The following is a 20385-nucleotide window of genomic DNA, read 5'->3' as shown; positions in this document are numbered from 1 at the left end:
TCTGATAGTACCTTTTCTCAGCTCTATATAGTGGAATAAAAACCAAAGTAGTAAGCAGGAAAAAAGATGTTTCCCTCTAATAAAAGAGACATTGCAAAAGTTTTGAGATAAATAAAAATATTAAAATGTAAAATCATTTATTACTGTATTTTCTCAAAATAATTGTGAAGACATTCTATGTACTTTAACATTCTTGCAAATCATTTTTTGAAAACACTCTTTCCGCTCATTTTCTTCAAGTGCTATAAGTTCACTTTTCTAAGTGTGAATAGCTTCATCAGGACTAGAGAACCTTCTGCATATGCAATTTTTTACTGTAAGGAACAGGAAATAATCACGTGGGGCCAGGTCAGGACTGTAGGGTGGATGAGCCATAAGTTTAATCTCTGTGGACTCCAGGAACTGAATGGTGATGTTGGCTGCATGGGCAGATGCATGGTCATGGTACAAGATGGTTCCCTGCAGTCCTGTCTTTGGCTGCTGTTCTTGAAGCTCCCCCAAAACTTTTGGTAGGCATAGTGTCATATACCACTGAGCAGTAACAGTCCTTGGTTCCTCCAGAGGAATAGTTGCAACATGGCCCCTTTTAGAGAAGAAAGTTGCCACACTGCAGGGCTGCTTTACTTTTGTTGGTGACTGACCACTTCTTCTCTGAATTGAAATGCTAAATCCAGGTTTCATCACCAGTAATGTCTAGACTTGTTTGAAAACTCAAAGTGGGGAAAGGGAGTAGAGGGGAAACGGAAGTTGAGTCCCTTCCCCCACCTTGAGTTTTTTTTTTTTAAGAGAGAGTCTCACTTTGTCACCCATGATAGAGTGCTATGGCGTCATATCTCACAGCAATCTCAAACTCCTGGACTGAAGTGGTCCTCTTGCCTCAGCCTCCTGAGTAGCTGGGACTACAGGTGCCCACAATGCCCAGCTATTTTTTAAGAGACAGATGGGGTCTCAAACTCATGAGCTCAAGTAATCCATCCACCTTGGCCTCCTACAGTGCTAGGAAGACAGGCTTGTGAGCCACTGTGCCTGGCCTCTGAACAGCATTTCTTCACACCATTCAACATGGATGTGCTTTTGCTCATCTGTAAAGTGTGAGGCACCCATCAGGATGAAACTCTCCTGACTCAAAGATAATTGAGCACAATTTTGGACCCTGCTGGAGATCTAATGTGCAGTGCCACTTCTATGTCCTTAAATGTCACTCAATTGTTTCTGTAAACCAAATCTTTCCACAGTTGCTGGATGCCCACTCCTCTCCTTATAGTTCAGTGAGGTTCAGCCTCTTCTAAATTCTTTAAACCACTGAAAAACTGTCACACAGGGGGGAGTAAGGTCCCTGAAAGCTCATTGCACATGCTTTGAGACTCCTCTATCCCATTTTTAAAAATCATATAAAGTTAAACCTCAAAAGTGTTCTCTTTTCATCTCCATACCTGATGCTGACTGAGCGCCCCAAGGAAGGAAACAAATGAAGCCCAGCAAGTTGAAATCTGCACGGGCAAATCAGAAAGGATACCACTGTCAACTGTATTTCTTGCAAGTGAAATAATGGACCATAACACAGTCTGTCTCTAAACTTTTGCATTGATCTTTGTATTAAACAAGTTTTTTGGTTTAGGAAGTGAAGCCTTTATATAAAAATAAAGGATTAACCACAAAGAGATTCCACACTCACCAGAAAGGTTAACATTAAAAAGCTTGGGCAGTGCCTGTGACTCAGTGAGTAGGGTGCCCACCCCATATACAGAGGGTTGTGGGTTCAATTCTGGGCCCGGTCAAACTGCAACAACAACAACAACAACAACAACAAAAAGCCAAACTACAACAACAACAACAAAAAAACATTAAAAAGCTTGATACCAGCAGCACCTGTAGCTTAGTCGGCAAGGGCTCCAGCCACATACACCTAGGGTGGCAGGTTCTAACTCGGCCCGGGTCTGCTAAGCAACAATAACAACTACAACCAAAATATAGCCAGGCGTTGTGGCAGGTGCCTATAGACTCAGCTACTTGGGAGGCTGAGGCAAGAGAGTCACTTAAGCCCAAGAGTTGGAGGTTGCTTTGAGCTATGATGCCATAGCACTCTACCAGGGCGACAGCTTGAGACTCTGTCTCAAAAAAAAAAAAAAAATAGCATGAGACCACTCATTCTGGTGAGGATGTAGAACAATGGAAACTCTCATAACACTGTTAGTGAGAAATTAAGATGGTACAACCATTTCAGTACAAAGTCTGGCAATTTCTTTAAAACTAAAGATACACCTGTACCTTTTGACCCAGCAATTCTACTCTCATGAATTCACCCAAGAGAAATGAAAATGTATGCCCACAAAAAGACTTATAACAAATATTCACAGTAACTTTATTAATCCTAACTCCAAACTAGAAATTATTCAGGTAATTACTATGAAAAAAGGACAAACAAATTGACATTTCCTTTGCAGAGTTGAGATAACTTTAAGACTAATAATAAGCTCCAAATGATTTTATAGATATTATTTATTCTCAAAGTAGATGTAAAGTGTATAGTTGAGCCGAAATTGTTATATCTATTTTACAGAGAAAACAAGAGGACAGAGAAGTTAAGGAACTTACTTAAGCTCATAAGAACACTTACCTATAAGAATATCTTGAGAACTTACTATGCTAGTTTTACAATCATTTTCTCATTTAATCTTCCTATAATCTTCATTTAATACTGGGGAAATATTAAACTCATGAAAAACAAACAGCCTGGCTAAAATTACAAAGCCCATCTTTCTATCTTCTCTCATAAACTGAAGTCCAGCTAGTCAATGATTTTACACAGTTTTTCTACCAAGACACATAGGGTAGATGTTCACATTCCCATGTGTATAACCAAAGTTAAGCGCAATTTCTGCCAACTATTTGTAATTCTAATGCTTATCTTTTTCTCTAAAAAGCACAATGTAACGCAAGTAAAAGTGATTTGATTGTAAGAATAACCGTGATTCTCTTCCAATTTGTTTTACAAAAAGCAAATCATTTGCAAAGTTTGGTATTTCAGGTACAATGAGAAACAAATTACTTCAAAGCATTAAGACTGAGAATCTCAGCACTAGCCTGGATCTTCTAAGACCTTTCCTTGTTAAGCATGCCATGGTCAAGAAGACAGATTATCCTACTTAAAAGGAAGGCATGATACTACAACTCTTGCAGCCCCCAACTGCCCTCTCCATGTGATTCTGAAGACGTATTTCAAATTTGACCATCACAAATGTCTTTAGCATATAAATATGCCAAAGAGAATGAAACCTTCAAGTTTTTTTTTTTTTGCAGTTTTTGGCAGGGGCTGGGTTTGAACCCACCACCTATGGCATATGGGGCCAGCACTCTACTCCTTTGAGCCACAGGCGCTGCCCTGATTTTTTCTTCTTTATCATATTATTTCTCTATTCTATTTATTTCTTTATGGTTCCTATTACCTTTTTTTTAGCCCATGATTAACAAACCAAAGAGTCTAACGCTATATAAATGTACCCCAATTGAAGAAAAAAAAAATTTAATATGTATTCAAGTGGCAGAGATGATTTGCCTTACAAATTAAATTCTTAATTTATGAAAAAAATAGAAAATTTATTTTAAAGATCAATCTGTGTTGCACTTAGATGATACAACTTACACACAATATTTCAGGAAAAAACCTATATGTAACACAAAGTAATTTCTACAATGTCTTTAACTTTTATAAGAAAATCAACAAAAACAATGCAAATATATCAGAATATACTTTTTCAAAATATGTATACATAATAGTTAAGACTTTTTTTGTTTAGCTCAACTGAAGCTAAGTTGATTGGCAGTGCCTATAGCTCAGTGGGTAGGGTGCTGGCCACATACACTCAGACTGGCGGGTTCAAACCCAGTCTGCACCAGCTAAAACAACAATGACAAATGCAACAACAACAACAAAAAATAGGGCAGCACCTGTGGCTCAGTGAGTAGGGCACTGGCCCCATATACCAAGGGTAGCAGGTTTGAACCCGGCCCCAGCCAAACTGCAACAAAAAATAGCCAGGCGTTGTGGTGGATGCCTGTAGTCCCAGCTGCTTGGGAGGCTGAGGCAAGAGAATCACCTAAGCCCAAGAGCTGGAGGCTGCTGTGGGCTGTGACGCCACAGCACTCTACCCAAGGTGATAGCTTGAGACTCTGACAAAAAAAAAAAAATAATAATAATAATAAATAATAAATTAAAAAATTAAATAAAAATAAGTTGAGCTAAACAAAAACAGTCTTAACTACTATGTATACATATTTTGAAAATTGTATTCTCATATATTTGCATTCTTTAGTTTTTTAAAAACATTTTCTTTTCTTTCTTCTTCTTTTTTTTTTTTTGGTAGAGACAGAGTCTTACTTTATCACCCTCGGTAGAGTGCCATGGCGTCACAGAACTCACAGAACTCACAGCAACCTCCAACTCCTGGGCTTAGGTGATTCTCTTGCCTCAGCCTCCTGAGTAGCTGAGACCACAGGCGCCTGCCACAACACCCAGCTATTTTTTTTGTTATTGTTGCAGTTTGGCCGGGGCCAGGTTTGAACTCACCAACCTCAGTATATGGGGCCAGGGCCCCACCCCATTGAGCCACAGGCACCACCCTTTAAAAACATTTTCATAAAGCAATCAAAGGTAGCAGAAATGGTAACCAGGTTCAACTGGCAAAAATCATTGCAGTGGCCATTGTTAATGTTTCCAAAGGTAGGCATAAACTGTTATAGACTGAAAAAAAAAAAAAAAAAAAACACAACCAAACAGTATCTATTTTAGACACACTATGTATTCTTTACAGTTTAAAAAAAATAAACATTTGCTACACAGTTAACCAAAAAAAAAAACAAAAACATTTTCATAGGTGGCTTTTAGAAATGTTGAGTAGTTAAGACTTTTCTAAGCTACTATTTCTTGAGAACCTACTGCATAGGCTTGGCTCTGTGCAAGGCCCTTCATATATATTGTCTCATTTAATTCACAGGGTGAGCTAAGTACTCTTATCCTCTTCCTCCAAATGTTTGACGTCCTTGGTAGAGTGCCATGGCATCATAGCTCACAGCAACTTCAAACTCTTTGGCTCAATTAATCTTGCTTCGGCCTCCCAAGTAGCTGGGACTACAGGTACCCACCACAATGCCCAGCTATTTTTAGAGACAGGGTCTCGCTCTTGCTCAGGCTGATCTCAAGCTCCTTGGCTCAAACAATCTATGCCTCAGCCTCTCAGAGTACTAGGATTATGGGCACGAGCCACTGCACCTGCCCCCTCCAACTTTTTTTTTTTTTGAGACAGAGTCTCACTATGTAGCCCTCAATAGAGTATTGTAGCATCACAGCTCATAGCAACCTCAAACTCTTGAGCTTAAGCAATTGTCTCAGCATTCCAAATAGCGGGGACTACAGGCACCTGCCACAAGGCCTGGCTATTTTATTGTTGCAGTTGTCATTGGTGTTTAGCTGGCCCAGGCTGGGTTTGAACCCGCCAGCCTTGGTGTACTTTGGCGTATATGGCTGGCGTCATAACCACTGTGGTATGGGTGCTGAGCCCCTCCAACTTTTTTTTAAAGGCAGGCTCTCATTCTGTCACCCAGGCTGAAATATAATGGCATAATAGCTTACTGAAGCATCAAACTTCTGGGCTCACCTGTTCTTCCTGCCTTAGCCTCACAAGTAACTGAGACTATAGGCCCCTGCCACCATGACCAGCTAATTTTTAAATATATTTGTAGAGACAGGGTCTTGCCATTTTGCCCCGTCTGATCTCAAACTCCTGGGCTTAAGTGATCCTCCCACAATGGTCTCCCAAAGTGCTAGGATTATAGGCATGAGCCACCATGCCTGGCCCCTACTACCCCTATTTTATAGATGAGTACATGGCAGCTTATAGAGGTGAAGAATCTTGCTCAGAACCCTTACTTCAAAGAGGTGACCTAATTGGGATTCAAACCAAACTCTATCTGATCAGAGAGCTCAGCATTTTCCAACCCATCAGAAGCTTTAATGTCCTTTTGGCCTTAAAAGCCCAAGAAGATCATTCAGTTTCTTGCTATCTTCTGTGTTCCACCCCATCCTGATTAGGCACTTGGCTGTTCATTCAGATCAGAGAAGACCATAATAGTGAAAGCATGTTATTAAAAGTCTGTTCTAACTAGGTCTTTGGACAAGTGTTTTCATCTCTCCCCCTCCCCAATCTCTAACTTAACACTAGGTCTACCTAGTGTCACTTCAGAGTTAATGAAGACAAAGTCATAGAACACTATTGTTACAGAACTAAGAGAGACATTAGAAATAATCCAATTTAGCCTTCTGATTTTCAAAAAGTGTAACTCGGCAGAGTCACACTGTTAACGGATGGCACCAGATCTATAATGCAGCTCTCTGATTTGCTACAGTACCCATAGTATAAGGAATTTTTTTTTTTTTTTTTTTGTAGAGACAGAGTCTCACTGTACCGCCCTCGGGTAGAGTGCCGTGGCGTCACACAGCTCACAGCAACCTCTAACTTTTGGGCTTACGCGATTCTCTTGCCTCAGCCTCCCGAGCAGCTGGGACTACAGGCGCCCGCCACAACGCCCGGCTAGTATAAGAAATTTTTAACTAAGGACACATTTAAAAATTTTCATTAACAGGATTTTCTTAATTATAAAGTAATACATGTTCATAGTGAGAAAAGTAATAATAGTATTACAGAAAGGTATAAAAGGAAGATTAGAAGCCTCTTTCCTTCTACTCTCTATAATTCTTTTTTTTTGAGACAGAGCCTCAAGCTGTCACCCTGGGTAGAGTGCTGTAGCATCACAGCTCATAGCAACCTCCAACTCCTGGGCTCAAGTGATTCTCCTGCCTCCACCTCCCAAGTAGCTGGGACTACAGGCACCTGCCACAATGCCCGGCTATTTTTTTTTTTTTTGGTTGCAGCCATCATTGTTGTTTGGTGGGACCGTGCTGGATTCTAACCTGCCAGCTCAGGTATATGTGGCTGGCACCTTAGCCGCATGAGCCACAGGCGCTGAGCCTACTCTCTATAATTCTATTTCACTCCCTGGGGTAATCCCATTAACAATTCTTGTGTGCCTGTCCAAAATTTTTCCATACACATAATCATTTATATATGTAAATTAATTTTTTTTTTTAGAGACAGAGTCTCACTTTATCATCCTCAGTAGAGTGCTGTTGAGTCAGAGCTCACAGCAACCTCCGACTCCTGGGCTTAGGCGATTCTCTTGTCTCAGCCTCCTGAGTAGCTGGGACTACAGGTGCCCATCACAATGCCCGGCTATTTTTTGTTGTAGTTTGGACAGGGCCAGGTTTGAACCCGCCGCCCTTGCTATATGGGACCGGCGCCCTACCCACTGAACCACAGGTGCTCACCCCATATATGTAAAATAATTTAAGGCTGGTCATGGTGGCTCACACCTCTAATCACAGCACTTTTGGAGGTCAAGGCAAGAGAATTACTGGAGCTCATGAGTTGGAGACCAGCCTGAGCAACACAGCACAGCCTATCATTAAAAAAATTAAAAAATTAGCATGGTGGAGTGGCACATGTCTGTAGTCCAAGCTACTTGGGAGGCTGAGGTAGGAGGATCTCTTGAGTCCAAAAGTTTGAGGTTAAAGTGAGCTATGATGACACCACTGCATTCTAGCCTGGGCAACCAAGTGAGACCCTGTCTCAAAACTAAATAAAATAAAACAAGATTATGAAACTCCAAAAATAAATCTCTTACCTCAGATTAATATTTTCCTCTGTATAATTTAGTCAACAGAGTTATGTAATATTGCAACACATCTTTAAGTTTGTAAAGCTGTAGGTATGAAGTTCTTGCTAGTTACCGCTTACCTGTTTTCCAGATCCGGCATGCTTAGGTTTCTAGCAGCAAAGCACATCTTGAGAGGGATGACCTTCCGGTCCTTGGTGCTGTTCTGGTGTTTTGGAGAACCAGAGTCCTCACTCCCACTAAAGCTTGGTGACTGGGGAGCTGCACCTTCCCATGGCAGATCTGATACTAATGATGGCTTCTTGATATATGGTGTTACTTCTCGGATAAACTTGACTATGAACAAAATAATAAAAAAAAAGGTTAGTATTTTTGCTTGCTATGATGAATGACAACAATATTTACATAAATGACTTTCTTTTTCCTTCCCCAAATTAGAATATTAGAGAAGAGTTAAACAATTTTTAAACTAAACAGAAGAAGAATTAAAGTTATTTTCTTATAAGTTATTAAACAAGATTCATTGAAATTAAGCATAATACTAGAAAATACAATAATTTCAATGTCAGCATTTAGATAAGTTTATGTATGTTTATACATACATGTATGTGCTTTTTTTTTTTTTTTTTTGAGTCTCACTTTGTTGCCCTTGGTAGAGTGCTGTGCCATCACAGCTCACAGCAATCTCAAACTCTTGGGCTCAAGGGATTCTCTTTGCCTCAGCCTCCCGAGTATAGGCACCCACCATAACCCCCAGCTATTTTTTAGATGAGGTCTCACTCTGGCCCAGGTTGGTCTCGAACCCATGAGCTCAGGCAATCCACCCCCTTGGCTTTCCAAGTTCTAGGGTTACGGGCATGAGCCATCGTGCCCAGCCTTACATGTATGTGCTTTCTATGCATACTTATAATTTGTGTTTTTCTGGGTGGAGAGAGTAAAAGCTAGCTACCAAAGAGATTTTTTACCCTAGAAAATTCAGCAGTGGTGCAGCCAGTATATCTCTTGAATAGTTGGCTCTAGTATTTCAATACATACTTCAGCTTTGTGCTTTTAAGGAGATTAGATGATAAGAATCTTGGCAGAATTCCTAAGGTTTCCAGTCATTGCCAATGGCAGAGACATGCCTTTGGGACATTTAAGGCAGTATACCAACTACTGGGCTACCAATGGGGGAAATTAAAGACATTCTAAATAACTATTCACGAATATCACAGTACTTAGAACTCTTAATTATCTGCTCAGAAGTTCATTCAATCACACAGTAGCATCACTGAGCTGATTACTATATACGTCCTAAAACAAAAAGATACAGGTACAATTTATGGATTGCCTTATTAAACGTGCAATGAGTTTCACCTGAATTGACAGCAATGCAGCCCATATCCCCATCTAATTAACCCTCCATAATGGCTGAAGAACTATGAATAGACATCTGTTTCTAATCAACCCGAGATTTGAGAAGGGTGGAAAGTTAACAGTCTTCTATTTAGTTCTATATTAAGACCTCCTAGTTGTCACAAGAGGCCTTAACCTGGACACCTGGCTGGATAAGCAGAGCCTTTACACAACCACATGGCTTTTAGTTCAACTGAGAACCCATGATATATTTCAGAATTTTTCTGTTTTTCCTGAGAGTGAAAGATAGTCCTCAAAATATTTAGTTAAACACTGATATTTATCAACTACTTTGAGTGTTTAGATGTTTAAGCTAATTGTCTATCTTCTATTACTTTACTTTTACTGTATACTAAAGGGGGCTTTCTCCAACCCTCAAAACATCACTGTAACCCCTCTCCTTTTTAGGGGTGACAAAAACATATATATCTACTATACACATACCTGTAAAGATATTTAGGCTGGGCACCCATATCTCAGTGGTTAGGGTGCTGGTCACATGCTATGGGGCTGATGGGTTTGAACCAGGCCCAGGTCTGCTAAACAAACAACAACAACAAAAAAAAAAAATAGCTGGGCGTTATGGCGGGCTCCTGGAGTCCCAGCCACTAGGGAGGCTGAGGCAAGACAATCACTTGAGCCCAAGAGTTTGAGGTTGCTCTGAGCTATGACACCATGGTACCCTACCAAGAGTGACAAAGTGAGACCCTGTCTCAATTAAAAAAAAAAAAAGATGTTTTCATCAAATTATCAACAGGGCTTATATGTATAAACATAGGATTGCATTTGATTTTTTCTTCATATAGTTCTGTATAATTGGAAAATTTTAAAAGTCCACAGCATTTTCATGTATTTATTTATTTATTTTATTTTTTTGCAGTTTTTGGCCAGGGCTGGGTTTAAACCCACCACCTCCGGCATATGGGGCCGACCCTACTTCTTTGAGCCCCAGGCATTGCCCAGAGCATTTTTTTTTAATAAAAATTATTTAAGAAAACTTATTCTGAAAACTTAAACTTTGAACATAGAATCAATGTAAACTGAAATTTGTTGAGCCTTCAAAAACTATAATGCATTGTATGGGATCCACAATCCAACTGATTCTTACTTGAATTCCAAGCTCTAATGAACAAGGTTTCTAGGAGATCCATGTTTGGGGCACCAAGGAGCATCTTATTTTAAACCAAATGCTATCCATGTAGCTTTTTAAAACTTATCCCAAAGCTCCGTCATAGCACAGACACAGTGTATGACTGTAAACACACACTATTTGGATAAATTGATCATCTTCCCTTATACCAACCTCTCATATAATCATTATTTTTCTTTTTATCTCTGACACTTATTGTTTTTTTACCCTCAGCTGGTGATCATTACTATGAGTTTAACTGAGATTGAGTTGGTCACACAATGTGAGGAAAATGATGCCATTATTTCCCGTTTTGGCAAGCAAGTTTGTTTCTGGATTATCCTCAGGGTGGAAGATCTGGCTTTGCACAGGAATGAGTTATGTTGACATCACTGTTAAAGTATTCTCCTAAGAGGTTTCTCCTTAACCTCATCCCAAGTCCCTCCCCCAAATCAGGAATCTGATGGATGGTCACCAAAAACACTGGGGGAGGAATTGCTTTACTCTAAGTAAAAAGTCTTTTATATTCTCAACTTGCAGGTGTCCTGGCCATTTGGGGTTTGAGTAGACTGCAGTCTAAGGTTTGATGATGTAAACCTTTGAACGTGTTCTAAGAGATTCTGATTTCACTTTCTTTTCATTCTGAAGTATCATAGTACATTAACTAATTTATTGAGCTCCTGCTATGTGCCAGGAACTGTTTTAGGCATTTAGAAGGATACCCCAGTGAACAAAATATGCAAAAAAGAAATAATATAATTAACAAGTTAATGATATTCTAGAAAATGAAAACTTAGGTTCGCACAAAAGCTTATCCAGGAATGTTTTCAGCAGCTCTATTCCTAAGTGCCAAAACTGGAAACCACCAAAATTTCCTTCAAAGGTGTTTGAATAAAGTATGGTACAGCTACAGAATAGAACACTACTCAGCAATACAAAGGAATGAACTATTGGTACACTCAGCAACTTGGGTGAATCTCAAAGGCATTATACTGAGTGAGAGAAGCCAGGTTACCTACTGCATGATCCCCATTGTTGAAAAAAACTGTATGACGAAGAACAGATCAGTGATTTTCAGGGGTTAAGAGTGAGGAAGTGTATGATCATAAAGGTCTACCATGGCAGTTTTTGAAGCTGTCTTACATTCTGATTATGGTGATAGTTATAAGAACTTAATACATGTGTTAAAATTCAAGAATTGTACATCTTGGGTGGCGCCTGTGGCTCAGTGAGTAGGGCACCATATAGCAAAGGTGGCGGGTTACGGCCCAGCCCCGACCAAACTGCAACAAAAAAATAGCTGGGCGTGGGCAGCGCCTGTGGCTCAGTCGGTAAGGCGCCGGCCCCATATACTGAGGGTGGCGGGTTCAAACCCGGCCCCAGCCAAACTGCAACCAAAAAATAGCCGGGCATTGTGGCAGGCGCCTGTAGTCCCAGCTACTCGGGAGGCTGAGGCAAGAGAATCGCTTCAGCCCAGGAGTTGGAGGTTGCTGTGAGCTGTGTGAGGCCACGGCACTCTACCAAGGGCCATAAAGTGAGACTCTGTCTCTACAAAAAAAAAAAAAAAAAAATAGCTGGGCGTTGTGATGGGTGCCTGTAGTCCCAGCTACTCGGGAGGCTGAGGCAGGAGAATCGCCTAAGCTCAGGAGTTGGAGGTTGCTGTGAGCTGTGACTCCACGGCACTCTACGAGGGAGATAAAGTGAAACTCTGTCTCTAAAAAAAAAAATTGTATACCTTAAGGAGAAAAAAGTTAACTTCACTGTATGATAATTATGAAGTTTAAAAAAATAAGTAAATTATATAGTATGTTAGGTGTTAAGTGTTACAGAAAAAGGAAACACAGGAAGGAAAGAAAGTGGGTCAATTTGCAATTTTATTTTATTTATTTATTTTTGTTGTTGTTGCCCTGGGTACAGTGCTGTGGCATCACAACTCACAGCAACCTCAAACTCTTGGGCTCAAGTGATTATTGCTCTTGCCTCTGTGTCCTGAGAAGCTGGGAGTACAGGCATCTGCTACAACGCCTGGCTATTTTTAGACATGGGGTCTCACTCTCACTCAGGCTGGTGTCAAACCTGTAAGCTCACGCAATCCACCTCCCATGGTTTTCCAGCGTGCTAGGATTATAGGCATCAGATACTCTACCCAGCCTTCAATTTGCAATTTTAAATGCGCTGGTTAGGGTAAGCCCAAATAAGATGTCTGAACAAAAATTTTAGGAAATGGGGGAACTGGTCATACAAATATCTGGAAGAAAAGGAGGAGGGAGAGGGATTGGTGTGCTCCCACTTAATGGGCACAATGTAGGGGTATACGGCACACCTTTTGGGTGCAGGACACAACTACAATAGGGACTTTACCTAACAAATGCAAACACTGTAACCTTATTGTTTGTATCCTCCCATTAATCTGAAAGAAAAAAAACTCCACAAATATCTGGAAGAAGCATTCCAGCCAGAGAGAGACTGTGTTAAAGTAGTAAGGAAAGCCAGAGTAAATGGAGCAAGTGAGTGACAGGGACAGAGTGGAAAATGGGGTCACAGAGGGGGCAGAAAATGGGGCAGGCGGCAGAAAATGGTCACAGAAAATGGGGCAGGCGGCAGACCAGGTAGGTACTTTGAGGTCTTCAAAAAAACTTTGGCTCCTATTTTCAAACAGGAAGCCATTGGAGGTTTTCAGCAGCGCAGTGACTATGTTGAAAATAGAGTAAAAGAAGCCAGGGCAGAAGCAGGAAGACCAGTTGGCAGGTTATCAGGTGAGCAATGATGGGAGTTGGACCCGGTGATAAAAGTGGAGGTGGTGAGAAGTGGTCATATTCTTTACCTCTATTGACAATAAATCTACAGATTTGATAAGGCGAGGCTGAAATAAGAGAAAAGTCAAGGATGATGTCAAGATTTTGCCGGGAACAACTGCCAAGATACTGATGAGCTTGGGAGGAAAGATGGGGAACTTGAGACATACATAGATGACCAAGTTGAGCAGGCACCTAGATACTGGAGACTACAGTTCAGGAAATGGGTCTGAGCTAGAAACATAAATTTGGGAACTAATAGCACATGGTTGATATTTAAAGCCATGAAATTGGATTAAGTTAGTGTCTCAACATGAAATGATGGCACAGGATTAAACAAAGGATGAAGGAAGGGGCAGAGGACAGAGAAACCACATGGGAAAACAAGGAGTGTCCTAGGACTACTAACCAAGTGGCTATTTCCACACTTAGGCCCAAGGCACTAGGAGACAAAGTGGTTACCCAGAAGATACCCAGTGGTTATCCTGCAGAGCTAACTGTACAAACTGCCCCGATCCTGCAGATTGGGGGCCACAGGGATAAAACCTCCAAACTCCCCCCTCTTTTCCCTCCCATGTCCTATTGGGGCTCCACACTGGCCAAACCCAACAGAAACCAAAGGCAAAGGAAGCCTGTTGATGTAGTCCATGCGGGCAGCCTCCTGGGACAGAGAGCAGGTGGAGAAGTGGATTTAAAAGGGCAAATGGAAGACTTCAAGCACAAATAAGGGAGTGAGTGTAGATGGAGAAGAGAATACTCCACTGTTAAAAGGCTGGGTTGGAAGGCAGGAGATCCACGAGACAGAAGTATTCCATAGAAATGCCAGCCTGGGCAGTGCCTGTGGCTTGGTGGGTAGGGCGCCGGCCCCATATACCGAGGGTGGTGGGTTCGAACCCGGCCCTTGCCAAACTGCAACAACAAAAAACAGCAGGGTGTTGTGGTGGGCACCTGTAGTCCCAGCTACTCGGGAGGCCGAAGCAAAAGAATCGCCTAAGCCCAGGAGTTGGAGGTTTCTGTGAGCTGTGACGCCATAGCACTCTACTGAGGGCTATAAAGTGAGACTCTGTCTCTAAAAAAAAAGAAAAAGAAATGCTAGCCTAAAATGATACCAAGTTTACCCAACCAGAAAAAGCCCTGCCTTGACCTGACAAATCCTGACTTGGCTCCTCCCTCCCTTTGCCATTACTTGAAGAAAAGAAACAGTTCATGCTTGCTATTTTTACTTTCTCCTTTCGCTCCTTAATCTCTTCTGAATAAAACTGCATTCTAAAGAATGCATCAATGTTTTATGTTTTTTTCTTATTTATTTATTATTAAATCATAGCTGTGTACATTAATGCAATCATGGCACCATACACTGCTTTTATATAAAATTTGACATATTTTCATCACACTGGTTAACATAGCCTACCTGGCATTTTCTTAGTTATTGTGTTAAGACATTTACATTCTACATTTACTAAGTTTCACATGTACCCTTGTAAGATGCACCATAGATGTGGTCCCACCAATCACCCTCCCTCCACCCATCCTCCCCTACCCCATTCCCCATATTCTTAGGTTATAACTGGGTTATAGCTTTCCTAAAATTAGTTTCATTTCCTAAAATTAGAAAGCCATAAATTAGTTTCATAGTAGGGCTGAGTACTTTGGATACTTTTTCTTCCATTCTTGAGATACTTTACTAAGAAGAATATGTTCCAGCTCCATCCATGTAAACATGAAAGAGGTAAAGTCTCCTCTTTCTTTAAGGCTGCATAGCATCAATGTTTTCTTACCCAGTCCAAAGGCCCTTTCTCAGTTCTTATTCTTGACCATTCCAATATCTACGACAATGTACTTTATTGACTGTTTTTTGTTTTTTTGAGAGAGTCTGACTTTGTCACCCTTGGTAGAGTGTGGTGGCATCATAGCTCACAGCAACCTCAAGCTCTTGGGTTTAAGTGATCCTCTTGCCTCAGCCTCCTGAGGAGCTGGGATGATAGATGCCTGCCTTAAGGCCTGGCTATTTTTAGAGACAGGGTCTTGCTCTAGCTCAGGCTGGTCTCAAACTTCTGAGATCAGACAATCCATTTGTCTCAGCCTCCCAGAGTGCTTGGATTGCAGGTGTGAGCCACCATGCCTGGCCCTACTGGCTGTTTTTATTCCTCCCTTCTGGCCATTTATTTTTTAGTGCCTTTTTCTCTTCCTATACCTATAATGTAGGTGTACCCTAAGGCTGTGCTGATTTTAGCACTTTCTTCTCACTTTATCTGCATATCCCTGGCAACTTTCAGTGCCAGATTTCTCTATCTAACAGAGATCTCTAAAACAAGTATCTGTTGTTGGCCTCCATTTCTTCCACATAGGTGTTGTCCCATCCTTCGTATTCAACATATCCAAAAGTGAACTATCATTATACTTAAACCCTTTCTCTTATATTCATACCTATTTTAGTCATTAGGATTAGCATCAGCATCTTTCTAGCCACCCAGTATCTAAACCAATATTAAAAGTTGTCTAGGTATTTTTACTCTCAGGCTCAATGTTTGGTAACCACTTTTCTCAATCTTCGTAGGCTACTAACTGTTGCTACCTTGCACGTCCAATCAGGTGACAAACCATTCCATCTTGCCTCTGAATCTACCCACTCCTCTCAATTCCCACTACCACATGCCTCTGAATACCAGACTACTGTAATGTCCTCTTTTTAAAATTTATGCAGTTGCGGTAAAATATGCACAATAAAAAGTTTACCTTTTTTTTTTTTTTTTGAGAGAGAGTCTCAAGCTGTCACCCTGAATAGAGTGCTATAGCATCACAGCTCACAGCAACCTCAAACTCTTGAGCATAAGTGATTCTCTTGCCTCAGCCTCCCAAGTAACTGGGACTACAGGTACCTGCCACAGCACCAGGAAAATTTTTTTTTTTTTGGTTGCAGTTGTCATTGTTTTAGCTGGCCCAGACTGGGTTTGAACCCACCAGCCTGGGTGTATGTGGCTGGAGCCCTACCCACTGAGCTATGGGCACCACCCAGCTTATCATTTTTTTGAGACAGAGTTTTACTTTATTGCCCTTATGACTAAAGTGCATGGAATTATAGCTCACAGCAACCTCAAACTCTTGGGCTCAAGTGATCCTCTTGCCTCAAGTAGCTGAGACTACAAGCACCCGACACAGCGCCTGGCTATTTTTAGAGATGAGGTCTCACTCTTGCTCAGGCTGGTCTGGAACTCCTGAGCTCAGGCAATATGCCTACCTGGGACTTCCCAGACTGTTAGGATTACAGGCATGAGCCACTGTGCCCAGCCTTTAAAGCTTATCATTTTAATTATTTTTTTACATACATAGTTTAGTGGTATTAAGTACACTAATGTTGTGCAAGCATGTCTAGCTCAACAACTTTTTATTTTCCAAACTGAAACTCTGTACCTATTGAACAATTACTACCCATTCCCACCTCCCACTGAGCTTCAGACAACCACCATTCTGATTCCTAGATGAGGTACCTCAAATAGAGGAAATCACACATAAGTTGTCCCTTTTTGCCTATACTGGAATCTTACCTGAATCCTCTTGCCCAGACTCTCCCCTTCTTTCAGTCCTTTACACAGGTTGCCAGATTGATTGTCTTAAATTCCAACTCAGAGTAGGCCACTCCCTATTTCAAAGAGCTTCGATGGTTTCCTGCTATCTAAGGAATACAGTCCAAAGTCTTGTGTGTAAATTCATCTTTGCAACCAATTCCTCTCTTTTGTTCCCCCACTCCACTTTATCTTCCTTACTACTTATATTGCTTGCACAGGAAAACTCCCAAAGGATTTCAAGCATAATGATGGGCAACTACAACCCATGAACTAGTTGCAGAAAGCTATATTCTGACCTGTTCATTCCCTCATCTCCATGTGTTCCAATCTTACCCACTTTTCAAAGCACATCTCAAGTTCCACTTCCATTAATCCCAATGAAAAAGTAATGAGAATTTACTAAGATCCAGTATAAACCAATAATTTTATGTATCCAGTGGGACGTATTCACACACTCTAAGAACAGTTGCAGACGTGGTAGCTAGTGGATTGAAATTCACAATTCCAGGATATTTGAAGAAACTTAATACAGCAGCTGATGTGCTCCCTGACATTTGCCAGAGAAATTTCCTCATTATACACCCGAAAGCAGAGAATAAAATTCCTGATACTATATTGTTAGCCCTAGGGAAACAGCAGTGTGAGGCTATCGTATTATTTCCAGAGTTTTTGTTTTTTCTTTCTTTTCTCTTTTTTTTCTTCCTTCCTTTTTCCCCCTTCCTTTCCCATTTCCTCTTAGTTTTTACCTTGGTCTCATTTCTAGGACACTCTCACAGGTATCCTGAAGGGCATTTATAGTGATTAAAGTCTAACAAACTCTGCCTTTTTCTATGTAGATAGAGGCTACAGAGAAAAGCCCAGAGATCTGAAAGTCGGTCACTTAGTAACCTGACAGGCAGTCAAGTGGGCTAATGAGAAAAGTTATCACTCAGAACTGTTTCTATGGTATGGGTAGGTAGGCATATAATACATGGGTTTTGAGATATCACTTATAATTTCTTGCTTAGGATAGTTCTAGACCTACGGAGTGAAAAAGAAGGAAGACATCCAATCTGCTTCTTAAGTTGAAACTGGCTAAGACATTCCAAACCACTCATCAGAACCAAGTTGTATAACATACAACATCCTCTGCATCTCACTTGTTCTTTCCTTATCAGCTATTTGAGAAGAGCCATTAAAAAAGCTAATATTTACCAGTTGGCCTCATCTGTTCTCTCAGGTAATTAAATTGGAAATAGCAAAAAGAAAAAGATAAATATGAAAACTCCTAATTCTGCTGTATTTCCTTCTGGAATTTTTAGTCCTGTATTTAACACATGAACAAACATTTCCCCATGTTATACAAACTCTCAATGCATGTTATACAAGCATCATTTGAAAATAACTATATACTGGCTTGGCCTTAGTGTGTGTCACATTTTATGGGGGCAAGACATGATTGCAAGAGGGACTTTACCTAACAATTGCAATCAGTGTAACTGGCTTATTGTACCCTCAATGAATCCCCAACAATAAAAAAAAAAAAAAAAGAAAATAACTATATACTGGCTTGGCGCCTGTAGCTCAAGTGGCTAGGGCACCAGCCACATACACCAAAGGTGGCGAGTTGGAGCCCAGGCTGGGCCTGCCAAACGACAACTGCAGCCAAAAAATAGCCGGGCATTGTGGTGGGCGCCTATAGTCCCAGCTACTTGGAAGGCTGAGGCAAAAGAATCACTTAAGCCTAAGAGTTGGAGGTTGCTGTGAGCTGTGATGCCACAGCACTTTACCGAGGGCAACATATTGAGATTCTGTCTCCAAAAAATAAATAAATAAATATAAAAACAACTATATCGGCTCGGCACCCATAGCACAGTGGTTATGGAGCCAGCCACATACACCAAGGGTGGCAGGTTCAAACCCGGCTCAGACCAGCTAGACAACAATGACAACTGCAACAAAAAATAGCTGGGCATTGTGGCAGGTGCCTATAGTCCCAGCTACTTGGGAGAGTGAGGCAAAAGAATCATTTTTAAGCTCAAGAGTTTCAGGTTGCTGTGAGCTGTGATGCCACAGCACTTTACCAAGGGTGACACAGTGAGACTCTGTCTCAAAAATAAAATAAAATAATATAAATAAATAAATAAAAATAACTATATAGCATCCCATTGTATGTTTACTGTAATTCACTTAGTCATTCCCTAATTATTGGGCACTTGGTTTAAACAATGCTATAAACATCTTTTTCAGAGAAATTACTGGGTCACAGTAATATTTAAGGCTCTTGATAAATATTGCCAAAGTGCTTTACCCCCTACATTCTATCATTTTATATTCTCACCACCAGAAAATCTCATTTAAAACAACCTTTGATATTTTAATAGGTGAAAAACTGTATATATGCCAAACCAATGTTGATCTCCTGTCTTAACAAATACAGGATGTTATTTTCTTCTCTTTAAAAGCAGGAAATCCATGTCTTTTTTTTTTCTGTCTGAAGAACTGGGAGGAGTGATTTATAATATCTTAACAGTGAGGAGTCACAGGACAGTTACCAGACCCTCATTTCTAACACAAATCACACTCCATTTCCCATTTACTGCTCTGTTGTTTAACCTGTGAAGTCAGCTCCTTTCTTCTTGCTGGGCTTGGGAGTAGGAGGTGGAACTAGTCCTCAACCAGGAAATGAAGGCTGTCCTCAGAAATAGTGTGTGTGTGCTTTTTAATCCTTCTGTGTTCTTTTCTGTCTAATAAATCCTGTCCTACCACTGGAAAAAAAAAAAAAAGAAAGAAATAGTATGTGTGCTTAAGCATGTGCACAGTATGTATGCTTACGATGTGATTTCAACGTTTTCTGGTTTAAAAAAAAAATGTGGTTTGTTGGTTCTGAGATTTTCGATTCAGTTCATTATCCATCTTTCTTTCTCCATTTCAACCCGAGCCCTATCCCAGTCAATAAAAGTAGGAGAAATATCCTTTGAAGATCTCAAATTACTAGTTATAGTGAAATAAATCCAAATAAACCAGAAATAAGATAGCTCTGAAATTTGTTCCTAGCAATTCAAATTTCAGGATTTTTAAATTATGGCCTTTTATAATGAATTTAGGTAACTGGTCAAAAATATATATATAACATGGACATCTATTACTTTTATACAAAAGTATTGGCTTTCTTGTCTTTATATATAAAAACACAGAGTAAGCTAGATTGAAATAATTTGGGTTTTGGGACTGTTTACTGTGTAATTTACCCTGATAGACTTCTTTAACTACTAATTTTACATGGCAAACTAGCTGTGGGTCATTTATAAAGTACATAGTTCTTAAATTTAAAAAGAGTTTTTCTTTGAAATGTTTCCTCAAACTGCAATAGAATATGTAAACTTCTCAATTTTTTACGAAAACATTTTAAACATCTTGGGTTTGCATTTTTAAATGATTTTGTTAAGAAAGACAACTACCAGCAAATTTCCCTGTGGAAACTACCATATAATAAGTATGTTTGTTTAAAAGCCTTTATATAATTAATTTGAAATCTGAGAGACACTGCATTTAAATAATCACTTCAAATTACACATTTTTCTTTTGCTTTTGATATTGAGATTTATATTTATTGTCTATGCCACAGCTGTTTAAAAGTCAGTTTTATTTTTTGTACTTCTCTCTCCCCTAAAAACTATTATGCTTTATGTGAAAACATGTTTCTGTTTTTTTCATGTCCTTCTGCTTATTTCAAAATGCACAAACCAAACGAGAAAACTGTTGACAAGAGTAGAAAAGTTTTGACCCTGAA

At 40.2% G+C, this 20385-nt stretch overlaps 1 protein-coding gene across 1 annotated transcript in view; it reads right to left on the bottom strand.

Moving 5' to 3' along the window:
- SNTB2 (syntrophin beta 2) overlaps positions 1-20385 on the bottom strand; it is a 116667-nt gene that overhangs the window by 53738 nt on the left and 42544 nt on the right. Inside the window, exon 2 of the mRNA XM_053605100.1 lies at positions 7851-8064. Coding sequence (XP_053461075.1) covers positions 7851-8064 — 214 coding nt within the window. The remainder of the gene's footprint in view (positions 1-7850; positions 8065-20385) is intronic.

This window comes from Nycticebus coucang, chromosome 2, assembly GCF_027406575.1.
Source record: "Nycticebus coucang isolate mNycCou1 chromosome 2, mNycCou1.pri, whole genome shotgun sequence".
NCBI classification, from domain to species: Eukaryota; Metazoa; Chordata; class Mammalia; order Primates; family Lorisidae; genus Nycticebus; species Nycticebus coucang.
This window is presented reverse-complemented; position numbering and strand designations above follow the sequence as displayed.